Source organism: Stomoxys calcitrans, chromosome 1, assembly GCF_963082655.1.
Source record: "Stomoxys calcitrans chromosome 1, idStoCalc2.1, whole genome shotgun sequence".
NCBI classification, from domain to species: Eukaryota; Metazoa; Arthropoda; class Insecta; order Diptera; family Muscidae; genus Stomoxys; species Stomoxys calcitrans.
In genome coordinates this window covers 202,161,719-202,182,604 of record NC_081552.1, presented here as the reverse complement: position 1 = coordinate 202,182,604, position 20,886 = coordinate 202,161,719, and the positions used below count along the sequence as shown (strand labels likewise).

The 20,886-nt window shown below is 40.9% G+C and overlaps 1 protein-coding gene across 1 annotated transcript in view; it reads left to right on the top strand.

The window, feature by feature from the left end:
• The window catches only part of LOC106093845 (fringe glycosyltransferase), a 91,140-nt gene that overhangs the window by 24,850 nt on the left and 45,404 nt on the right, over nucleotides 1-20,886 (top strand). The window contains exon 2 of the mRNA XM_059361788.1: nucleotides 2,834-3,310. Coding sequence (XP_059217771.1) covers nucleotides 2,834-3,310 — 477 coding nt within the window. The remainder of the gene's footprint in view (nucleotides 1-2,833; nucleotides 3,311-20,886) is intronic.

Genomic DNA, 20,886 nt, shown 5'->3' with positions numbered 1-20,886 from the left:
CAATTTCAGCCATATCGGATAGGAATTGCGCTAGAGGTGTCATAAAAAAATACAACTTTTAATATTTCAGCCATATGAATGCGACCTCTGAGATTCACGAAGTCATATAGGACGATCACTTATTAAAGGAGGTATATTAGGTTATAAACCTATTTGGACCAGTCATAGCGAAACTTCATGTGAAAATATTCAGTCAAATCATGTGGTAGTTGCGCCTTCTGGGGGCTCAAGTAGTGAAATCTAAAGAACGGCTTATGTGGCAGCTGTTTATATCAGCTTATGAACAAATTGCGACTACTCTTGGCTAGGTTGTTAGAACTCAATGCACAACACCTTATGCAAAATTTCAGCCAAGTCGCACTCTAGAGGTTCAAGAAGTCATGATTCGATATCGGTCTATATGACAGCTATATCAGGTCATGAACCGATTTAGACCACATTTATTGGAAGTTAAAACAAAACATCTCATGGGAAATTTCAGCCCAGTCAGATAAAAATTGCGCCCCATAGAGGCTCAAGACGTCAAGAACCGAGATTGGGTTATATGACAGCTTAACCAGATTAGGAACCAATTTGGACCATTCTTGGCACAGTTATTGAAAGTCAAAACAAAATACCTCATGCAAAATGTCAGAGAAATCGGATTAGAGTTGCGCCCTCTAGAGGCTTTAGAAGTCATGGACCAATATCGGTTTACCTAGCAACTAAATCAGGTTATGAAGCGATTAGGATTATTCTTGGTGCAGCTACTAGAAGTCCAAACAGAACACTTCAGGCGAAATTTCAACCCAGTCGGATAAGAGTTGCGCCCTCTAGAGGCTCTACAAGTCATGGTCCGATATCGGTTTCCCTAGCAACTAAATCAGATTATGAAGCGATTAGGATTTTTCTTGGTGCAGCTACTAGAAGTCCAAACAAAATACTTCATGCAAAATTTCAACCCAGTCGGATAAGAGTTGCGCCCTCTAGAAGCTCTACAAGTCATGGTCCGATATCGGTTTATATGGCAGCAATATCAGGTCATAAACCAATTTAGACCATTTTTAGTACAGTTACTGGAAGTCAAAACAAAGCAACTCATGCGAAATTACAGCACAGGCAGATAAGATTTGCGCCCTTTAGAGGCCCAAGAAATCAAAATCCGAGATCATCTTAAATGACAAATGCAAATTTTGCCCATGAACATTCCACTGAGGAACAGGGGCAAACTTCTCACATAGCAATGAGTGCAGTCCCATTCAAGTTTTTAGCCCAATGATAAGGGGCCTACTTTTTATAGCCGAGTCCGAACGGCGTGCCGCAGTGCGACACCTATTTGAAGAAAAGTTTTACATGGCATAGTACCTCAAAAATGTTGCCAGCATTGGGAGGGAAAAACCACCGCTGAACATTTTGTTTCTGTTGGTCTCGCCAGGATTCGAACCCAGGCGTTCAGCGTCATAGGCGGACATGCTGAGCTCCGCGCTACGGTGGCCTTTTAAATGACAGCTATATCCATATATGGATCATTCTTGGCTAGGTTGTTAAAAGTGAAAGAAAAACACCTCATGCAAAACTTCAGTCCAATCGGATAAGAATTGCGCCATCTAGAGGCCAAGATGCAAGATTGGTTTATATCGCAGCTACATAAAGACATGTACCTATACGGCCGATTTATATACATCAATAAGAAGTATTTGTGCCAAATTGCCATCGGAAGGAGAGAAGGACGTATAGACATGGCAAAAATTTCCATCGCATAGATTTACTCTACCGAAAGTTAGCGTGCTTTTGACAGACGGACGTATAGACATGGCTAAAATGGATTGTCAAAGTATATATTGGGTCTCCGATCAATATTTCGATGTGCTACAAACGAAATGACGAAATTAGTATACCCCCATGCCATGGTGAAGGGTATACAAATTCACTCGTTCTTTAGTAAGCGCATGTACTTAACTATAGGAGACCATAAACTAGACATCACAATATTGAAATCAAGCTTTTGGCTTATTTTGCCTTTGGATGCGTCGAGCAGTAGGAGAAGGAAATGGGAAAATTGTCCAAACATGGCTGTTACATGAAACATTTTAAATGGAATTGGTATAACAACTTATTTCGCAGCAGACACTGTTGAGCACATACATATGTTCACATGGTGTGCATGTATGTAAGCATGTTCTCCTCACATTATGTTGTAGCATGTGTGTGTGTGTGTGTGTGTGTATATGTGGTGTATGTTTTGGAATTGCAAAGAGCAACAACATATAGAGAGGCAAACATTGTTGTGCTGATGACATGCAGCCTGCATGTGTTTCACAGCTACGAAAAGGAAAAGATACCAAAATTGATATGAGACGACGACACTTTGTATGGGCATTGGATACACTCAAAAAACAAAGAGGGGAGAATTATTTCAATTAGGCAAAGACACTAAAAGCCTTGACATAAATCTAAGGAGAATTTATTTCTATGTTACTAATAAGCACTTCAGAGCAATGCAGGTTATAATTTTTATACATAACTCTTTAGAGTTTGAACTCTGAATTTCTTTAGTTTTTTTTTCGAGTGTTTGTGAGTGTTTCTTTGCCCGTTTCACACAAATCCATTTCACTGCATTGGCGGCGGGGTTGGGATAAATGCAGCCACTAAGATATGCTCCACCGATTGCCTTTGACTCGACCCCCCATTGTTGAGCCTTATTGTGTTTGTGGCTAAATGGTGTTGCTTACATTAAATGATCATTTAAGGCATTAAAGCATAGCTAAATTTGGTAGTCCTTTCTCTAGAATTCCACAATTCCTAACAACACAAAATCATATCACCATTAATTTTTGCTTCTTCTTTTTCGCAGATTTCTCAAAATCCATCACAAAAATATCTCAATAAAATCAGCGAAGTTCAAACCCATCATTTAAAACTATTGCAATATGATGCATCGAGTACAAATTCACCTCCATTGGCTTCGTCTAACTCAGCATCACTCAACATCTCCCCTGCAGCCTCACAGTCACTTAGGCCTATGGAAACTCTTTCGAATCCCGTCCACACCTCTGTCATACAACCAACAACGGTGATAATTCGCAAAGATTTTCATAGTTTTAATTTTTCCGACATTGAATTGCCGGTGGAGAGGCCTACCGCATCGGTGCATTATTTGAGAAATAAGCATTTAATGCATGATTTGTCACAGCGTTCAGTGACGGGAACACCAAAGCCTCCAACCACAGAGTTGGATGATATTTTCATTAGTGTGAAAACAACAAAGAGTTATCATGACAGTCGATTGGCAATGATTGTCAAGACATGGTTTCAATTGGCCAAAGATCAGGTAAGTGAGCAAATTAATGTAGATGACAAAAAAAAGGGTATAAAAATGAATATTGCGAGGCTGAAACAACAGCGCACAGTGGGATGGAATAGCAAAAAAAACCAGTGAAATCGTGCTAAGTTCAGCCGGGCCGAATTTTATATATTCTCCACCATGGAACTCATTTGTCAAGTTCTTTGCCCAGTATCTCTCAATAGACGACCAAGGTTAGGTTAGGTTTAAGTGGCAGTCTGCCATCAGACTCACTTAGACGTTTTCGCCCATTGTGATATAGACGACCAAAGGAAAATGGATAAAACTTGCTATTCGGACCATGCTTAGATTGGATTGTATACAATTTCAGCCAAATCGGATAAGAATTTCGCACTATAGGGGCTCAAGAAGTAATATCGGGAGATCGTCTTATATGGGAGCCACAATAGATTAAATAACGATTCAGAACATATTTGGCCTGTTTGTTGAAGGTTCAAGTAAAATCTCAATGATAAGAAACCTCTTTTTTATAGCCGTGTCCGAACGAAGTGCCGCAGTGCGACACCTCTTTGACGAAAAGTTTTTACATGGCCTCTAAGCATGACATGGTACGACAAAAATGTCGCCTGCATTATGAGGGAAAAACCAACGATAAACAAGTAAAACGGAGTTAAGTTATGCTGGGCCGAACTTTGGATACCCCCCACCTCGAGCATATATGCTAACCACCTTTCGTCATAATCCATTGAAAAATGCATAATTTATGCCCCCCTTGCAGCTGTATCGAAATATGGTACGATTCGGAACAAATCCTCGCACGGACATTGCGTGGTCTGATAAGTACAAGTCATTGTTCAATTTTGTAGACCAAAATATTGGTATATTTGGTAGCTATTTCTAAATATAGGCCGATCTGAACTATATACGGTACGGATGTCGAAAAACCTAACATAAGTCACTGTGTCAAATTTCAGCGAAATTGTTTTATAAATGCGCCTTTTATAAGGCCAAGACTTTAAATCGAGAGATCGGACGATATGGCAGCTATATCCATATCTGAACCGATCTGGGCCAAATTGAGAAGCGATATCGAAGGGCCTTTCGCAACTCAATGCTACAAATTCCGGCGAAATCGGACTGTAAATATGCCCTTTATGGGTCAAAGACCTTAAATCGAGGGATCGGTCTAGATGGTAGCTATATCCAAATCTGGACCGATTTGGGCCAAATTGGAGAAAGATGTCGAGGGGCCTATCATAACTCAATGTCACAAATTCCGGCGACATCGGACAATAAATGCTCCTTTTATGGGCCAAAGACCTTAAATCGAGGGATCGGCCTAGATGGCAGTTATATCCAAATCTGGACCAGTCTGGGCCAATTTGCAGAAAGATGTCGAAGGGTCTAATACAGCTCGCAGTCCCTAATTTCGGCGAAATCGGACATTAAATTTGCCTTTTGTGGGCCCAAGACCTGATTCGAGAGATCGGTTTATATGGCAGCTATATCCAAATCTGGACCGACCTGGGCCAAATTGCAGAAAGATGTCGAGGGGCCTATCACAACTCAATGTCCCAAATTCCGGTGACATCGGACAATAAATGCGCCTTTTATGGGCCAAAGACTTTAAATCGAGAAATCGGTCTATATGGGAGCTAAAGGGTGATTTTTTTGAGGTTAGGATTTTCATGCATTAGTATTTGACAGATCACGTGGAATTTCAGACATGGTGTCAAAGAGAAAGATGCTCAGTATGCTTTGACATTTCATCATGAATAGACTTACTAACGAGCAACGCTTGCAAATCATTGAACTTTATTACCAAAATCAGTGTTCGGTTCGCTTGTTCCACTGCTTGTCACAGAGCTGACGAGACGACACTGGCGCTGCATAACTTACCACAGATCGGTCAATTGGTTTGTAGGTGGTCAACAAGGTTCTTTGTTTGCACCCCAAGTGCTTGAGGACCTTGTTTCTATAAGGGAATAATGTGTAAGAGCTGTCAAATGTGACACCAAGTATTTTGGGACACTTGATGGTTGGAATCATTTCTTCACCGACCATGAAATGGGGGATGGGTAGAGGTTAAACAGTGCAGGAGATATCAGCCCGCCATGGGGAACACCCTGTGTCACTCTACGGTGCTTCGACTTCTTATCGCTAAATTCCACAAATAACTGGCAAACACATATTCGCGACCCATCGTTTCAGGCCTGGCTGGAGGGATGTGTTGGCGATGTTTTCAAATAGTTTGGCATGGCTGACCGTATGGAATTCTTGGATAGATCCAGTGCCAAGAGTAACATCCTATCACCTGGCCTGGGCTGATTGAAGCCACGGCAAATGTGTGCGGTGATGGCATGCAAAGCAGTTGTTGTACTATTCAATCTTCGAAATCCATGCTGATGTCCGGCGAATGGAAATTCTCCAACGAGGATCGGAAAGAATAGTGTCTCAGGCGTCTTGGCTACCGGTGAGAGAAGGGAGAACGGTCTGTACGACTCCCTCAAACTCGGTTCGGGATCACTCTGCCCATCTTCAAGACATGGGGAACTATAAGAGTGTTCAAAGACAGGTTGAGGACAGTTGTAAGGTATTTAAATCCAGGTAAATCTAGATTCTTCAACATCAATGTAGAGTCGGGTCCCAACGCCTTGGATGATTTGGCGCCACGTATGGCATTCGTTACTTCGCCCACGGTAAATTGTGATGACTGTCCATCGGCTCGGAGACCATGGATACGATAAATGGATCTCCTCCTAGCTCTGTCACTCTCGGAATACACAATAACTTGTCAGTTGAACAACCTGGCGCAAGTCAGTTACGTCGCCAAAAGTGACTGAGGTGCTGTCATCCCCTTTTCTAGGGTTCGAAAGTGACTTAACAGTAGACCAAAGCTGACCTAAAGCGGTACCTAAGTTAAATTACTCCAAGTGTATCAGCCACAAAATCCCCTGATGTTCGTTGACTACTCCGTTTATTTCCAGATTCAGCTCGCTGATGGTGGGATTAGTGGGGTACGTACAACGAATTCCATCACGCTCGTTTATACCACTCTTTGAGCCGGCAAATTTGGCCGCACTTGGAGTATTCGAGCGGCTGCCGCCGTAATGATGTCTCGGAATTTCCTCTCGGCCACTAGCACATCAGAGGGGGCTGGTGTACTCTTTAAAGCCAACCCAATCGGCCTACTTTTGATTGATAAACGTTCGGCGCTCAGAGGCTAGAAAGTCGGTTGGTCGGTCGATGGCGAGAATTATGGGAAGGCGATCTGATCCCAACGAAATGAGGGCTTGCCAGGATACCTCACTCAGGAGATCAGGGGATGCAATGGAAATGTCTGGCGAGCTGCTGCATTTCCTCCGGTGCATACAAACGGATGCCATGGAATTATGTTCTGATATTTGGATTTGGTGGCCTCGAAACCAATTCAATTGTTTACTCTTACACTAAATCCAATTCCGCTGGTTTCTAAATAATTAAAAACTGTAGAAAATATACCAGTTTTGCTAAAACTAAATAGAATTTTTTTCAAAAACAAATTTAATCTCCAAATCTTCTTATCATCAAAGCCAAGAGCTACAACTACATTTTCTTGATTACTTTTCCCCTAAGATGACTTGAGAAATTAACATTCTAACGAAAATAGAAAAAGAGAAATGAAACAACAGCAGCTCCCGTAAGCCAACGAAACCATATACCAACGGCAAAAGTAAACAAGTAAAAACGTGCTAAGTGCGGCCGGGCCGAATCCTTTATACCCTCCACCATGGATGGCATTTGTAGTTCTTTTCCCGGCATCTCTCACGAAGTAAAATAGAGAGATCGATTTATATGGGAGCTGTATCGGGCTTTAGACCGATTCAGACCATAATAAACACGCATGTTGATGGTCATGAGAGGATCCGTTGTACAAAATTTCAGGCAAATCGGATAATAATTGCGACCTCTAGAGGCTCTAGAAGAAAAGATCCCAGATCGGTTTATATGACAGCTATATCAGGTTATGAACCGATTTGAGCCATACTTGGCACAGTTGTGGGATATCATAACGAAATACTTCGTGCAAAATTTCATTCAAATCGGATGAGAATTGCGCCCTCTAGAGGCTCAAGAAGTCAAGTCCCCAGATCGGTTTATATGGCAGCTACATCAGGTTAACGATCGATTTGAACCTACCTTAGCACAGTTGTTGAAAGTCATAGCGAAACACTTCGCGCAAAATTTCATTCCAATCGGATAAGAATTGCTCCCTCTAGAGGCTCAAGAAGTCAAGTCCCCAGATCGGTTTATATAGCAGCTATATCAGGTTATGAAACAATTTAAACTATACTAGGCACAGTTGTGGGATATAATAACCCAACACGTCGTGCAAAATCTCATTCCAATCGGATAAGAATTGCGCCCTCTAGAGGCACAAGAAGACAAGGCCCAAGGTCGGTTTACATGGCAGCTACATCAGGTTATGAAACAATTTAAACTATACTAGGCACAGTTGTTGGATATCATAACCCAACACGTCGTGCGAAATTTCATTCCAATCGGATAAGAATTGCGCCCTCTAGAGGCTCAAGAAGTCAAGACCCAAGGTCGGTTTACATGGCAGCTACATCAGGTTATTGTCCGTTTTAAACCTACCTTAGCACAGTTATTGGAAGTCATAGCGAAACACGTCGTGCAAAATTTCATTCCAATCAGATAAGAGTTGCGCCCTCTAGAGGCTCAAGAAGTCAAGACCCAAGATCGGTTTATATAGCAGCTATATCAGGTTATGAAACAATTTAAACCATACTAGGCATAGTTGTTGGATATCATAACCCAACACGTCTTGCAAAATTTCATTCCAATCGGATAAGAATTGCGCCCTCTAGAGGCTTAAGAAGTCAAGGCCCAAGATCGGTTTGTAGGGCAGCTATATAAAAACATGGACAGATATGGCCATTTTACAATTTCAACCGACCTACATTAAAAAGAAGTGTTTGTGCAAAATTTCAAGCGGCTAGCTTTACTCCTTCGAAAGTTTGAGTGCTTTCGACAGACAGACGGACGGACGGACAGACGAACGAACATGGACACTACATCGACATAAAATGTCACGGCGATCACGATAATATATACTTTATGGGGTCTTAGTCGCATATTTCGAGGTGTTACAAACAGAATGACGAAATTAGTATACCACCCATCCTATGGTGGAGAGTATAAAAAAGGGTAGCAAAAAAAAAAAAAACAATCGCAAAAAACAAACTTCCATGAGTTGTAGTCTACAACAGCTACTACTTGTAGTACAACTCGAATAGAGTCTTTAATTCAAGAATATCTGTAAACTCAACGACAAGTATGTCAGCACTCTGTGATGCAAGAAGTGGAAATAAGTGAAGGACTAAGCACTTCACCATGTAGATGGAGGTAGTGTTGTTGCTTGCTTCCCAGATTCTAGTCCTAACCAGACATCGCCAGTCAGTGGTGGTAACACCATGAGCATTGCCACCCCAAGCAAGACCACCAGTCAACGCCATGTGTAGACAAAATGTAAATTAAGTGAAATTGAAACTATTTCATGAATGAATGACAAAGCGAATGATGAAAACCATAAAAGGAGAAAAAAAAAATAAAATCCAAGTAGACAGCTGGAAAACCCGGGGAGGGGGAGGGTCTTCACAAACAAATATTGACAAACCCTTAGCGGCATTACTCCAAAGATGCATCCATGCATCCATGCACATATATGATGATGATGATGTACTCGCTACTTGTTGTACAAATGTCCCCGAGAAGATACCACACATTTATTGGGTTGCCCAAAAAGTAATTGCGGATTTTTTAAAAGAAAGTAAATGCATTTTCAATAAAACTTAGAATGAACTTTAATCAAATATACTTTTTTTACACTTTTTTTCTAAAGCAAGCTAAAATTAACAGCTGATAACTGACAGAAGAAAGAATGCAATTACAGAGTCACAAGCCGTTGAAAAAAATTGTCAATGCCGACTATATGAAAAATCCGCAATTACTTTTTGGGCAACCCAATAGATGCTGACTCATATTATTGGGATTTTGAGGGTGAATAGAATTAAAATTTATGACTTCAATTTCTTTAAAATAAGACACAAACATAGACATTTCCATACCAAAGTGTGGGAAAAATCTTAACACTCTTTCGTACTGAAGATTTTTTCTAGGCTTCCGTTTAATTAAGATATTTTTTTTTGATTGGGATTGTGATCATTGCCTTGAAACATTCGCTGAAGAGTGGCAATAATTTATTGATTCGGGTATTTGCTGCCATACAAACAACAACAATCTGAAATCAATCGGCAATAAAAAGCGATTTATCTACTATGGACAATGATTTAGTAAGTAAGGGCCTATTATAGAGTAGGTGGCATCAAATGGTGGGAAGTTCAAAGGTCTTGCCTTGATTTAAATAAATAATTTTGGGCAAGGGGTTTTCAATTTGATTTTGTCTTAAAGCCTGACAGCAAATGTGTTTCTAATGCTAAGAGTGTTTAATTTAATACCATAAATCAGCATCTACTTCAAGAAGGGTTACGGTTCAGAGAAAGTGGGTGATAGATTTTTTATGGTGGTTTCAGTTAAATCGTAATGATCATCTGTATGTGGAAATCACGATAGCGGCCGAACGCATAAGGTTATCCGATAGAAATTTTGCACTCATACTTCATTCGTTGGGAAGTGCAAATGGGCCACATAGGTACAGATTGTGATAAATTGGGTTGCCCAAAAAGTAATTGCGGATTTTTTAAAAAAAAGTAAATGCATTTTTAATAAAACTTAGAATGAACTTTAATCAAATATACTTTTTTTACACTTTTTTTCTAAAACAAGCTAAAAGTAACAGCTGATAACTGACAGAAGAAAGAATGCAATTACAGAGACACAAGCTGTGAAAAAATTTGTCAACGCCGACTATATGAAAAATCCGCAATTACTTTTTGGGCAACCCAATAGTACCCTTATGTGGGAAAGGTCCTTCGACTTGACTTTGTGGGCTTCTAGAAGCCGCAATTATTAATCGATTTGACTATAAAGTCATTGTGTAATATTTCAGTCCATTCGAATAAGAATTGCGCCTGTTAGGGGCTCAAGAAGCAAAATCGGAGGAACGGTTTATATGGGAGCTGTATCAAACTATAAATCGATTCAGACCATATTCGACATGTATGTTGAAGGTCATGGGAGAAGCCATTGTACAAAATTTCAGCCAACTTGGATAAGAACTGCGCCCTCTAGAGGCTCAAGAAGTCAAGATCCCACATCGGTTTATATGGCAGCTATATCAGGTAACGAACCGATTTGCATCATATTTGGCACAGTTGTCAGATGTCATAAAAAAACACCTGCATGCACAATTTCCGCCTAGTAGGATGACAATTGCGCCCTCTAGAGGCTAAAGAAGTCAAGATCTTAGATCAGTTTATATGGCAGCTATATCTGGTAACGAACCGATTTGCATCATATTTGGCACAGTTGTCAGATGTCATAAAAAAACACCTGCATGCACAATTTCAGCCTAGTAGGATGACAATTGCGCCCTCTAGAGGCTAAAGAAGTCAAGATCTTAGATCAGTTTATATGGCAGCTATATCTGGTAACTAACCGATTTGCTATATATTTGACATAGTTATTGGATGTCATAACAAAACACCCAATGCAAAATTTCAGGCAAATCGGATGAAAATTGCGCCCACTAGCGGCTCAAGAAGTCAAGATCCAAGATCGGTTTATATGGCAGCTATACCAGTTTATTAACCGATTTGAACCATACTATGCACAGTTATTGGAAGTGATACTAAAACATCACGAACAAAATTTCTTCAAAAACTGATCAGAATTGCGCCCTCTAGAAGCTCAAGAAATCAAGATCTCACTTCGGTTTATATGGCAGCTATATCAGGTTATGAACCGATTTAAACCATATTTAGCACACTCGAGAGATCGGTATATGGATTTGGGTCAAAGTGAAGAAGAATGTTAAGGGGTCTAATACAATACACTGTCCCAGCGAAATTGGAAAATACATGCCCCTTTTATGGGCCCAAAGCCTTAAATCGAGAGATCGGTCTATATGGCAGATATATCTAAATCTGGACCGATCTGGGCCAAATTGAAGAAGGATGTCGAAGGGCCTAACACAACTCACTGTCCCAAATTTCGGCGAAATTGGCAAATAAATTCGCCTATTATGGGCCCAAGACCCAAACTCGAGATCTCGGTCTATATGGTAGCTATATTCAAATCTGGACCGATCTGGGCCAAATTAAATAAGAATGTCGAAGGGCCTTACAAAACTCATTGCCCGAAATTTCAGCAACATCGGATAAAAAATTTGGCTTTTATGGGCTATAGACCTTCGGATCGGTTTATATGGGGGCTATATCAAGATATGGTCCGATATAGCCCATCTTCGAACTTAACCTGCGTATGGAAAAAAAAACGAATCTGGGCAAAGTCTCAGCTCAATATCTCTATTTTTAAAGACTGTAGATTTCAACAGACAGACGGACGGACACCCGCATTATCTATTTCCGAATACCTTTCATTTTAGCCCTATATTGAAAAGAACGTCCAATATGTCTGTTTGGGGGAGTTTTGGGGTTGGGGCGGCCCGATGGGTATTTAGACTCAAATTTTAGTTTCATATTCGTATTCCACTCTCCAATACCTTTCATTTGATACCTATATTGTCCCGATCGATCCACTTTTTATTTTGGGTTGTGTTTTTGGCATAAGGGGAAGGGTCCGTCTCCCTTCCGATACCGAAAAGCTATATAGCCTATCTTTCATTCAAGACGTTGGCGCTACACAAAATGCGAAAATTTCGAGAAAATCAATTCTGCCGCTTTTCAGTCTATACGGAACAAACAAGCCGAGTCCCATATATCTGTGATTAGCTAATGTGCCCATTTTGGGCGTTTTTGTGGGGGTGGGGTTACCTCCTATACTTCGACATGAATTTTTATGCCAGATTCGTTATCTAAACCGGGATACATTTTTTTTTGATAACCATTTTTTTCTAATCGGTACCTTTCATTTGAACCCTATATTGTCCCGATCGGTCCACTTTTATTTTTGGATAGTACTTTTGTGGTAGGGGGAGGGTCCGCCCCCCCCTCACGATATTAAAAAATTATATAGCCTGTGTTTCCTTCCAGACCAACCTACCTAATCTGTGAAAATTTCAAGGTAATCGGTTCCGTTCCGCCGTTTTGGAATCTATACAGAACAAACAAACACAAATTCAATTTTATATATAAGAATGTGTAGGGTATTATACAGTCGGCGCCGCCCGACTTTTGCCTTTCTTAACTGGTTTTTATCCAATTTGGTCAACAGGTAAAAAGCTGTGGACTTATTTCCAAATTTTTCGCCGTCTGGCTCACTGCTTACTTAAACTCACTTTCCATATCACCTGTAAATATTGGGTTGCCCAAAAAGTAATTGCGGATTTTTTAAAAGAAAGTAAATGCATTTTTAATAAAACTTAGAATAAACTTTAATCAAATATACTTTTTTACACTTTTTTTCTAAATCAAGCTAAAAGTAACAGCTGATAACTGACAGAAGAAAGAATGCAATGACAGAGTCACAAAAATTTGTCAACGCCGACTATATGAAAAATCCGCAATTACTTTTTGGGCAACCCAATATGTTTAACATAGTTGCAACTGTGACCAGCAACCCCTAGTGGGTCATTGAGAGAGCCTTATCAGTCTCCGAAATCGTAAGCCATGGACTTGGTGTCCAGAGCCTAAGCCTAAGGCTCCAAGGTGGCTAACTAAGGTCTCCTAAACTGTAACCAGCAACCCCTACTGGGCCATTGAGAGACCTTTATCAGTCTCCGAAATCTTAAGCCATGGACCCTAAAAGAGCCTAAGGCTCCAAGGCGGCTAAGACTAAGGTCTCCTAATTTTTGGTCACAATAATGCCCCCCTTTAGTAGATTTGATATTCAATATTGACATGTGTCATTTATATCAAATTTTTATGTTGACTGTAGAAACCACTTATGCAGATGTGTCTGCCCCTATTTACCTGAAGGAAATCCTTCGCTTGACATTATGAGTTACCCTACGCCATGGGGAGTTGTTCGTTGCTGGCAAGTGCTAATGACACAATTTTAAATAATGTCTTTTATAGTTGTGTTAATTACCCTAAGTGGTCCCCCACATTATAAAATCATAAAGACATCTTGCCTGCTTCACATGAGCCTGAGCCTACATCAAGGGCGGCGACAAAACAGAGACTTTAAAACTTCAGTTTTATGGCCATTAAGGGTAACAGCAGGTAATGCAGTTCTCCGTTGCTCAACTGGGTTGTTGATGGTGTCGGCACTGTGTGTGACGATGACAGACAGTTTCATTTGTTGTGACCACACAAACTGATAACGAAGTAGAATGAAATGTACACAAGAATTGAAATGCCGGAAAAAAAATATTCAGAGCATTCTTTGATTCCGTTTTTAGGAATTTTTGTCACGTTACCTTGTTTGGTTAAATTCATAAATGTATGCCCGCTCACACACTCTAAACTAAAACAAACTATTCCGAATACGAAGGGATCTAAACCTAAACTGCCTTCAACCTGTGAATGAGCGAGCGAGCGAGCGAGTGAGTGAGTGGTACCACAAATAATATTTGTTTAGCAAAGAAAATGCCCCTTATGCTCATGTTCCTCCTGTTCCACAAATACCGAATGAAAACAAACGAATAAAACGTTTTGTTTTTCCAACAATTCCCCGCCCAAAGCCATGGGGGTATGAATGCCAGACCCATATCTCGGGCAGCCATCCAGACATTTACTCATCCAATGGCCAGCCAAAAAAGATCCAAAAAGATTGACGAACCTGGCAAAACAATAAAATGGCCATGGAAGTATGCGAAAGCACGTTCAAGATTTATGGTCTCGTTTTGAAGATGGCTGTTAGATTGCTCCAATGCGTTTTTTTTTATACCCTCCACCACAGGATGGGGGTATACTAATTTCGTCATTCTGTTTGTAACCCCTCGATATATGCGTCTGAGGCCCCATAAAGTATATATATTCTTGATCGAAGTGACATTTTATGTCGATCTAGCCATGTCCATCCGCCCGTCTGTCTGTCCGTCTGTCTGACTGTCCGTCCGTCCATCTGTCTGTCGAAAGCGCGCTAACTTTCGAAGGAGTAAAGCGAGCCGCTTGAAATTTTGCCCAAATACTTTTTATTAGTGTATGTCGGTTGGGATTGTAAATGGGCCAAATCGGTCCATGTCTTGATATAGCTGCCATATAAACCGATCTTGGGTCTTGACTTCTTGAGCCCCTAGTGGGCGCAATTCTTATGTGATTGGATTGAAATTTTGTACGACGTGTCTTGTTATGATATCCAACAACTGTGGCAACTATGGTTCAAATCGGATGATAAGCTGATATAGCTGCCATATAAACCGATCTTGGGTCTTGACTTCTTGAGCCTCTAGAGGGCGCAATTCTTATTCGATTGGAATGAAATTTTGCACGACGTATTTTGTTATGATATTCGACAACTGTACCAAGTATGGTTTAAATCTGTCCATAACCTGATATAGCTGCCATATAAACCGATCTTGGGTCTTGACTTCTTGAGCCTCTAGAGGGCGCAATTCTTATCCGATTGGAATGAAATTTGTTAAGAAATTTTTTATGATATCTGTTATATTTTTTTATGATATCCAACAACTGTGCCAAGTATGGTTTTCATCTGTCCATAACCTGATATTGCAGTCATATAAACCGATCTTGGGTCTCGACTTCTTCAGCCACTAGAGGGCGCAATTCTTATCCGATTCGAATGTAATAGTGCACGACATGTTTTGTTATGATATTCAACAACTGTGCCAAGTATGGTTAAAATCGGTTCAAAACCGGATATAGCTGCCATATAAACCGATCTTGGGTCTCGACTTCTTCAGCCACTAGAGGGCGCAATTCTATCCGATTGGAATGAAATTTGTTAAGAAATTTTTTATGATATTTGTTATATTTTTTTATGATATCCAACAACTGTGCCAAGTATGGTTTTCATCTGTCCATAACCTGATATTGCAGTCATATAAACCGATCTTGGGTCTCGACTTCTTCAGCCACTAGAGGGCGCAATTCTTATCCGATTCGAATGTAATAGTGCACGACATGTTTTGTTATGATATTCAACAACTGTGCCAAGTATGGTTAAAATCGGTTCAAAACCGGATATAGCTGCCATATAAACCGATCTTGGGTCTCGACTTCTTCAGCCACTAGAGGGCGCAATTCTATCCGATTGGAATGAAATTTTGCACGACGTGTTTCGTTATGATATCCAACAACTGTGCCAAGTATGGTTTTCATCTGTCCATAACCTGATATTGCAGTCATATAAACCGATCTTGGGTTTTGACTTCTTGAGCCCCTAGAGGGCGTAATACTTATCTGAATGGAATGCAATTTTGCACCACGTATTTCACTATGACTTCCAACAACTGTGCCAAGTATGGTTTGAATCGGTCCATAACCGGATATAGCTGCCATATAAACCGATCTTGGGTTTTGACTTCTTGAGCCCCTAGAGGGCGTAATACTTATCTGAATGGAATGAAATTTTGCACGAAGTATTTTGTTATAATATCCAACAACTGTGCCAAGTATGGTTCAAATCGATTCATAACCTGATATAGCTGTCATATAAACCGATCTGGGATCTTGACTTCTTGAGCCTCTAGAGGGCGCAATTCTTATCTGAATGGAATGAAATTTTGCACGACGTGTTTCGCTATGACTACCAACAACTGTCCCAAGTATGGTTTGAATCGGTCCAAAACCAGATATAGCTGCCATATAAACCGATCTTGGGTTTTGACTTCTTGAGCCCCTAGAGGGCGCAATTCTTATCCGACTTGGCTGAAATTTTGAATAACGTATTGTATTATGACTTTCAACAACTGTGCCAAATAAGTTTCAAATCGGTTCATAACCTGATATACCCGACTTATAAACCGATCTGGGATCTTGACTTCTTGAGCCTCTAGAGGTCGCAATTATTATCCGATTTGCCTGAAATTTTGCATGACGTATTTTATTATGACTTTCAACAACTTTGCCAAAAAAGGTTCAAATCGGTTCATAACCTGATATAGCCGACTTATAAACCAATCTGGGATCTGGGATTTGTCTGAAATTTTGTACGACGGATCCTTTCATGACCATCAACACACGTGTTTATTATGGTCTGAGTCGGTCTATAGCCCGATACAGCTCCCATATAAATCGATCTCTCTATTTTACTTCTTGAGCCCCCCAAGGGGCACAATTCTTAATCGAATTGGCTGACATTTTACACAGGTCCCCAACATATAATTTAATTGTGGTCCGAACCGGACCATATCTTGATATCGCTCTAATAGCAGAGCAAATCTTTTCTTTTATCCTTTTTTTTTTTTTTTTTGCCTAAGAAGAGATGCCGGGAAAACAATGGAGGGTATATAAGATTCGGCCCGGCCGAACTTAGCACGCTTTTATTCGTTTTTTTTTTGGTGTCTTTGAAAAATCATAAAATCTAAATGAAAACATTGGCAAATGCATATGCAAACGGGAGTAGAAAAAAGATGTGTATTTAGACGCATACAATTTGGTAATGGCATATGTACATGGAGAAAAACTAGAACTAAACACTGCGAATACAAGTGGGAATAGTAGAATGGAGAGATTGCTACCATGGAGTTGGGGAAAATCTGCATTTGAAAAATTTTGATTTTTAAATCAACAACAATTGACAGTAAAATATATTTCAACCTTGATTCCAATATTAAGAGCATGTTTATGACTTTGCTGTCTTCTCATATTCCTTGTCCCTATCTTAGTGTCTGGTGACATTCAAATTATGCATTGCCTACTGTTCAGAGTGCTAGCCAATTTCGAAAAAAAAAATCATTCACAAATTGTTTTCTAAGCACGTTTGCATCATGCATGACAATGACCAAATTCCAAAAACAAAATATGTGACCATTTGCCAGAACAAAATAAAACAAAGATGTGCGATAATAGCCGTTTTATTGCCTTTGTAACTAAAGCAAAAAAAATAGTGTCTATGATTATCGAAGGATTGCCAAAAAATTGCTGACAAGTCTACTAATCCCTGAGTACATTGGGAAGCACAGGGCAAAAGTCGGGCGGTGCCGACTGTATAATACCCTACACCTACCCTAAAAGTACAGTGTTGGAGACATATCCAATACTGAACCAATTCAGATGGACCTCGACGGATGTTTTCAAATGGGTGATTAAACCAGCCGTATCAAATTTCGAGCAAATATGTTCAAACTGTTATAACTACGGTTGACAAATAACAGAAAAAAAGCAAATTGTCCAAAATCTGACGAACATATATATGGGAGCTATATCTAAATCTGAACCAATCTCTAGCAAACCTCTCAGATATTGTGGTAGTCGTTGAGGAAAGCGTTGTGCAAAATTGGCCAATAAATGCGCTTGAAGTGGCTCTAGAAATGAAAATCGGGCGATACATATAAAAGGCTGCTATAGCTAAATCTGAACCGATTTCCATGAAATTCACCATCAATGTCGATGGTCATAAGAAATCCATTTCCTGCTACATTTCAAGAGAATCGGGTTACAAATGAGCACTTTATAGCAATATTTCTCAAAATCGGACGGACTATAGCCAAATCTTATTCGGTTTCGAGCCAACTTCTCTTCTAGGCCGAACAACATAGCTGTACCAAATTTTGAGACGATCGGATGAAAATTGCGACCTGTAGTTTGTATAAAAATTAACATGGATAGAGAGATGGACAGACGCATCGAATGAGAAAGTGATTCTGAGTCGATCGGTATACTTATCAATGGGTCTATCTTTCTTCCTTTTGGGTGTTAGAAACAAATGCACTAAGTAAAACTACCCTGTACAGCAGCAGTTGTCGTTGTTGTAGAAATTTTTTGTGTTTATCTCTCATCTGTTCGATTCTGTTATGTGTCAAGATCCAGGAACTTTGCGACTAAGATTGGGTGCGTCCATAGAGATATGGGTCTGTGTCGAGTGGATCTGGCCGGGCAGTTAAACAGGTGAAGTGTCTCGTGCGACACCTGGTCACTTTCGGGACATACGTCTTGCTCTGTAGGAATTGAGGCGGCTACATCTGCCGGCACATAATTGAGCCAGAACTACTCTGGTTTGCCTGGGGAGGTCATTCACCCGGTAGCCATTTACCGCATCTGCTACCGTGTCTGCATTAATGTTGTCTAGACCAGCTTGATCTATAGGTTCTCTCGGGAAGCGCTGAACCTGACGCTCTACATCATGTAGATCTACCTGAAGGCTTCTGGGCGGTGGATATCTATCCACAAGATGATGATTTGGATGGTGTCTGCGATAACTGCCCAAAAGGTATTGCTTAGACAGCATGTAGTTATGTCTTCGCACTGGTAGGATCTGATGGAGGTGGTCCACATGAGAACTGAGGAGACAGCCCGTCGCAGTTCGGAGGGCGGCATTCTGACAGATCTGAATATTATTCCACTGCGTGTCACAAAGTTGACGTGACCACACTGGCGCTGCATAACTTACCACAGACCGGCCAATTGCTTTGTACGTGGTCAACAAGGTTTCTTTGTCTGCACCCCAAGTGCTGCCAGCGAGTGACTTGAGGACCTTGTTTCTACTTTTGACTCTATTGCAGATTGCTGTGGCATGTGGGGAGAAAGTGTAGGAGCTGTCAAATGTGACGCCAAGTATTTTGGGACACTTAATGGTCGGAATCATTTCTCCATCGACCATCACAGTCAGCTCAGTATTCACCTCACGCGTATTTGTAGTGAACAGTGTGGCTGAAGATTTGGTGGCGGATATATTAAGATTTCTTGCAGCGAAATATGAGGCAAGCTCGTTGAGGTAGACGTTCAACCTATCGCAGATGTCATCAATGGGTGGGGGGCCTGATGCCGCATATGATACGATCTCTATGCCGTCTGGAGGGGGTGGGATGGAGGATAGGTAGAGGTTAAACAGAGCCGGAGATATCACCCCACCTTGGGGAACTCCCTGTTTCACTCTACGGTGTTTCGACTTCTTATCCCTAAATTCCACAAATGACTGGCGGCCACACAGATAATTCGCGACCCAACGTTTCAGGCCTGGCTGGAGGGACGTGTTGGCGATGTCCCTGAAATAATTTGGCATGACTGACCGTGTCGAATGCCTTCGAGAGGTCCAGTGCCACGAGCACCGTCCGATGACATGACCTGGGCTGATTGATGCCACGGTCTTTGATTGATCAAAGACAGGTTGAGGAAAGTAGTAAGGTACTCAACTCCAGGTAAATCCAGATTCTTCAACATCAAGGTAGAGATTCCGTCGGGGCCCAACGCATTGGATGATTTGGCGCCACGGAGGACATCCGTAACTTCGCCCACGGTAAATTGTGATGGCTGTTCATCGGCTCGGAGACCACGGATAAGGCAAATGGCTCTCCTCCTTGCCCTGTCACTTTCGGGATGCACAATAAATTGACGGTTGAACAAACTGGCGCATCTCTTCGCATCAGTCACAGTTACGTCGCCAAAAGTGACTGAGGTCCTGACATCCTCTCTACTGGGGTTCCAGAGTGACTAAACAGTAGACCACAGCTTGCCTAAACCGGTGTCTAATTTACATTGCTCCAAGTGTTTCAGCCACATGTTCGTCGTCCGCCGATGTTCGTTGCCTACCCTGTTTATTTCCAGATTCAGTTCGCTGATTCTGGGGTTAGTGGGCTACGTACAATGAATCCCATCACGCTCGTCTGCGAGTACCACTGCTTCTGGACATATTTGGGTCAGGTACCAAGAAGCCTTTTTAAAGGTAAAGATTCAAAGGTCAAAGAACATGGTTAATAAATGAGGCTTTTATGAGTGTAAGACCTTTAATCAACAGTTCGGACTATACGGCAGCTATATACAGATAAGGCCTTATGTGAACCATAATCGGTTCGGGTATAGGTTGGCCTAGCATATCTCACTGTTCCATATTTCAGCCAAATGATGCTCTAAATGCACTTTTTATGTGCTTAAGATCTTAAATCGGCAGATTGGTCTCTATGGCAGCAATATCTAATTACTACTCGGTACATCTGTTGTTGCCTACACTCAGTTTGGATATCCGGTGGCCTTAATGGTACATCTGTTGTTGGCTATACTCAGTTTGGATATCCGATGGCCTTACCCAATTGGCTGTTCCAAATTTTAGCGAAATCGAATAATGAATGAGCCTTTTGCACGCTTAAGAGCCTAATAAGTTGGCAGATAAGTCTATATGGCAGTTATATCCAAGTGTAGACTTATGTGGACCATACTCGGTTCGAATATTGGCAGACCTAATGAACTCGCTGTTCCAAATTTCAGCGAAATCGGGTTAAAAATGCTGCTTTTATTGGCTTAAGACCCTGAATACGATGATCAGTCTATATGGCACAAATGATAATGGGAGGTCATAACAGAAAATCCCCATAAAAATTTGCGCCCTCTGGAGGCTCAAGAAATATATTCGGAAGATCTGTTTGAAATCAATTAGAAAAATACTGTTGGAGGTCATAG